This window comes from Pygoscelis adeliae, unplaced genomic scaffold (genome assembly GCF_000699105.1).
Source record: "Pygoscelis adeliae isolate BGI_AS28 unplaced genomic scaffold, ASM69910v1 Scaffold30, whole genome shotgun sequence".
Taxonomy (NCBI): Eukaryota; Metazoa; Chordata; class Aves; order Sphenisciformes; family Spheniscidae; genus Pygoscelis; species Pygoscelis adeliae.
The window spans coordinates 1,721,536-1,724,391 of NW_008823915.1; the positions used below are offsets into that span (position 1 = coordinate 1,721,536).

The 2,856-nt window shown below is 43.3% G+C and overlaps 1 protein-coding gene across 1 annotated transcript in view; it reads right to left on the reverse strand.

The window, feature by feature from the left end:
* Positions 1–566, reverse strand: part of PROC (protein C (inactivator of coagulation factors Va and VIIIa)) — a 9,818-nt gene extending 9,252 nt beyond the window's left edge. Inside the window, exons 1-2 of the mRNA XM_009319051.1 lie at positions 500–566; positions 1–111 (exon numbers count right to left, since the gene is read on the reverse strand). The exon at positions 1–111 is cut by the window's left edge and continues 59 nt beyond it. Coding sequence (XP_009317326.1) covers positions 1–111; positions 500–566 — 178 coding nt within the window. The remainder of the gene's footprint in view (positions 112–499) is intronic.
* Positions 567–2,856: the final 2,290 nt, after the last annotated feature.

Here is a 2,856-nt window from a genome sequence, read left to right on the forward strand (position 1 = left end):
GCTCTTCAATGCACTCACGCTCCACAGAGCCCGGTTTGAGCTCCTCCAGAAAAGAGTTTGCCCGTTTCTGGATTTTCAGGACTTGGTTTGCATCTTTATTGCTGTAAAATACTGGAAGCAAAAATGTGAAAGCACAAGCTGGGAAAAGAGCTGGCTGAAAACTGGTAGTGGTTCTTCCCAAAGGACACTTATCAGAACACTAGCCCCTCTCTCTAGCACAGCAAGAGAGCCTGCCCTAGAAACCATGGGCTGTCAGTGCTGTGCTGCAGAAGCAAGCTCCAGCCTCTGCTCTGTGATACTCAGACAGCTCGTGGGCTCATGAGGGCTGTGACCAGGCAGCCATCACAGCCCAGCACTGTGTCTGTGAACCTCTGCTAGAGGAATTCAAACCCTGTTAATGGGAACGATTCCAGCCACTCCCTGTGACTGACAGAGGAATAGGAAATGCACTTGCAGTGACTGGAAGAGGGTGAAGGGTACCTCTAAAATGAAAACTTACTTGAGGTACTACAGACTCGTGAAGAGCAGGCAGCCAGCAGCACCCCTATGGTAATGAGCTTCCACATATTGCAGCAGAAGTCACCTAAAGAAGAGAAGGTAGGTGTGAAGGGGAGCGCACTCCTGAGCTGCAGCACAACCCCCATGCTGCAGACAGTTTCTACTCAGACAGCTCAGCTAGCTCCTTCACTTGTTTTTCTCAGAGCAGCTCCCTCACTGAATGCTGTGTTGTGCTGTGACTCTCTGACTCCAGCTCCAAAGTGGCCATTCATTAGAGGCTCTCCAGGCTGGTTTGCTAGTTCCCTTTAACCCACCAGCAGCTCCCCCAGAACACTTCTTGTCTGCCCCAACATCCTCCCCTTGTCACCAGACATTTTTGACAAGCTTTATGCTTCATTAAAGTAAGCTGTACTTTGAAATCCCGAAGGATACAATACTTTTGAAGCACTTACTGCTTTATTCAGTGTGAATCAGCGTGATCTATTCTTCCGCCATGAGCTCTGCTGGAACTTAGTTAATCCATAACTTCAGATATTTACTCTTTGGAGTGACATGAAGTGCTTTCTTTTTAGTCATTAAACAAACAGTGCTCAGGGGGAGCTTGACAATTTACCTGCATGCAGGAGAAAAGTGAAACAGCTGAGGCATCCACTCTGCCTTTTTCAAATGTGTTTTTCTTTTGATTCTCTCGCAAGAAGAAATAGTTATATTTAGTTTGTAAGTGTAACCACCCAGTGCTGAGGTCTCTTGAGATCCTACCACTTTCTCACAGCACACAATCACCCAAAAGGGACACATATTGCTCTTTTAAGAGTCGTCCCACCTTACTTTCTCATCAAAGGTTCCACCACAAAACAGCCAAGGCAACTAACCCTCCCTTACAGCCATGCGCAGGCAGTGCCTGGCCCATCAGCTGCCTGCTGTGAGGAGGCAGGGCAAGAAGCTTGTACCAGCATGCTGCATCTTTTGGTGTACTGGATTAGCTCTCATCAGCACAAAATCTTCTATTAAATTTTCAATATTAAACATTTTAGAGAAAAACCACAGTCCTTTTCAGAAGTTTTCTTGCATCGGAGATGGTACGAACCAGTGTGTTCCACTTCTCTGAAAGTAGTTTGTGCAGCAGCACCTCTGTGAGCCATACAGTGCGTGACATCGTCATGCAAATTACCTGTGCAGCCATGTGTCCTTAGGGGTCCTTCATCAGAGAAAGTGCCACCGGGTGCTGGGAAAAGGTGGGCCTCTCCAGGATCTCAGCTCACGTCCAGTGACACTGTTTAGGAGGGCTCTGACTCCTTATGAAACTTTTTTTTTCTTTTTCTCTTAGAAACTTGGCCATGGACTTTATTGAAAACAAGCTCTCTTTAAACACACAAAGGTTTATGTTTCAAAGTTCATCCATTTTGGACTTGTGCTAAAAAAAAAAAGAAAAGATTGCAGCATCCAAAATTACAGCTGGGGAAGATGTGTGCACCGTGAAGCTCTACTGATATATTCTTTATCCTTAATTCAGCCATTCAGTAAGAAAATTTCAGCTGAGATTAATGATAACAGATTTTTTGCTGAAAATAAAGTTTATGAAACATACTTGAAGACAGGAAACATAAAATAGGAAATCTAAAAAGAAACAAGTGTAGTACCATATATTCCATGTATTACTCATATAGCATTTGTAGCTGACCTGGCTATCCAGAAATAGTGCTTTGCTACCACATAGGTTACATGCTTTTGAATACACTTTTGTTTCTAAGACTTGGTATAGGTTGGACATTTAGGACACATACATCAACTGCCAACCTAAAACATCTAAACCAATGCGTCAGCTTCCTAAGAATTTTTTTTTTTAAACCTATACTGATACTAAGAAAGAATGAATTTAGTTTTTCATCAGCCCTTGTGTTTTGGGGGCTTTATATTCCTGCTTTCCCATTTCTCTTGCTATCGCAGTGCAGAAATATGTATTTTAAAAACCAGCACTTGGGCTCTCAGGTATTCATATGACTCCAGGTGCAGGGGATTCAAGAAAAGGTGTTCCAGGATCCTTCACGATCTGCCCAGTTTTGCATGCCAGGGAACCACTTCAATCTAAACAATTACAGTGTTGGGCTCCCTGCTTTCTAGTTCACCTTCATTAAAAGAATAGTGATTTTTCTGAGGAGGGTAAAAGGAAGAAAACGGAGAAACTTCACGAGAGACTGGCAAGACAGAGGAAACTCCACATCATTTTAATTAACACTGTGGAGAGTCCTCATTCACAGAGCGTTACGAACAGGCATTAATAAAGGAAATCACATTCCTGAAGTAAAAAAGTGTCATGGATCTTTCAAATTTCACAGCTTAAAGATATCCCCCCCTTAA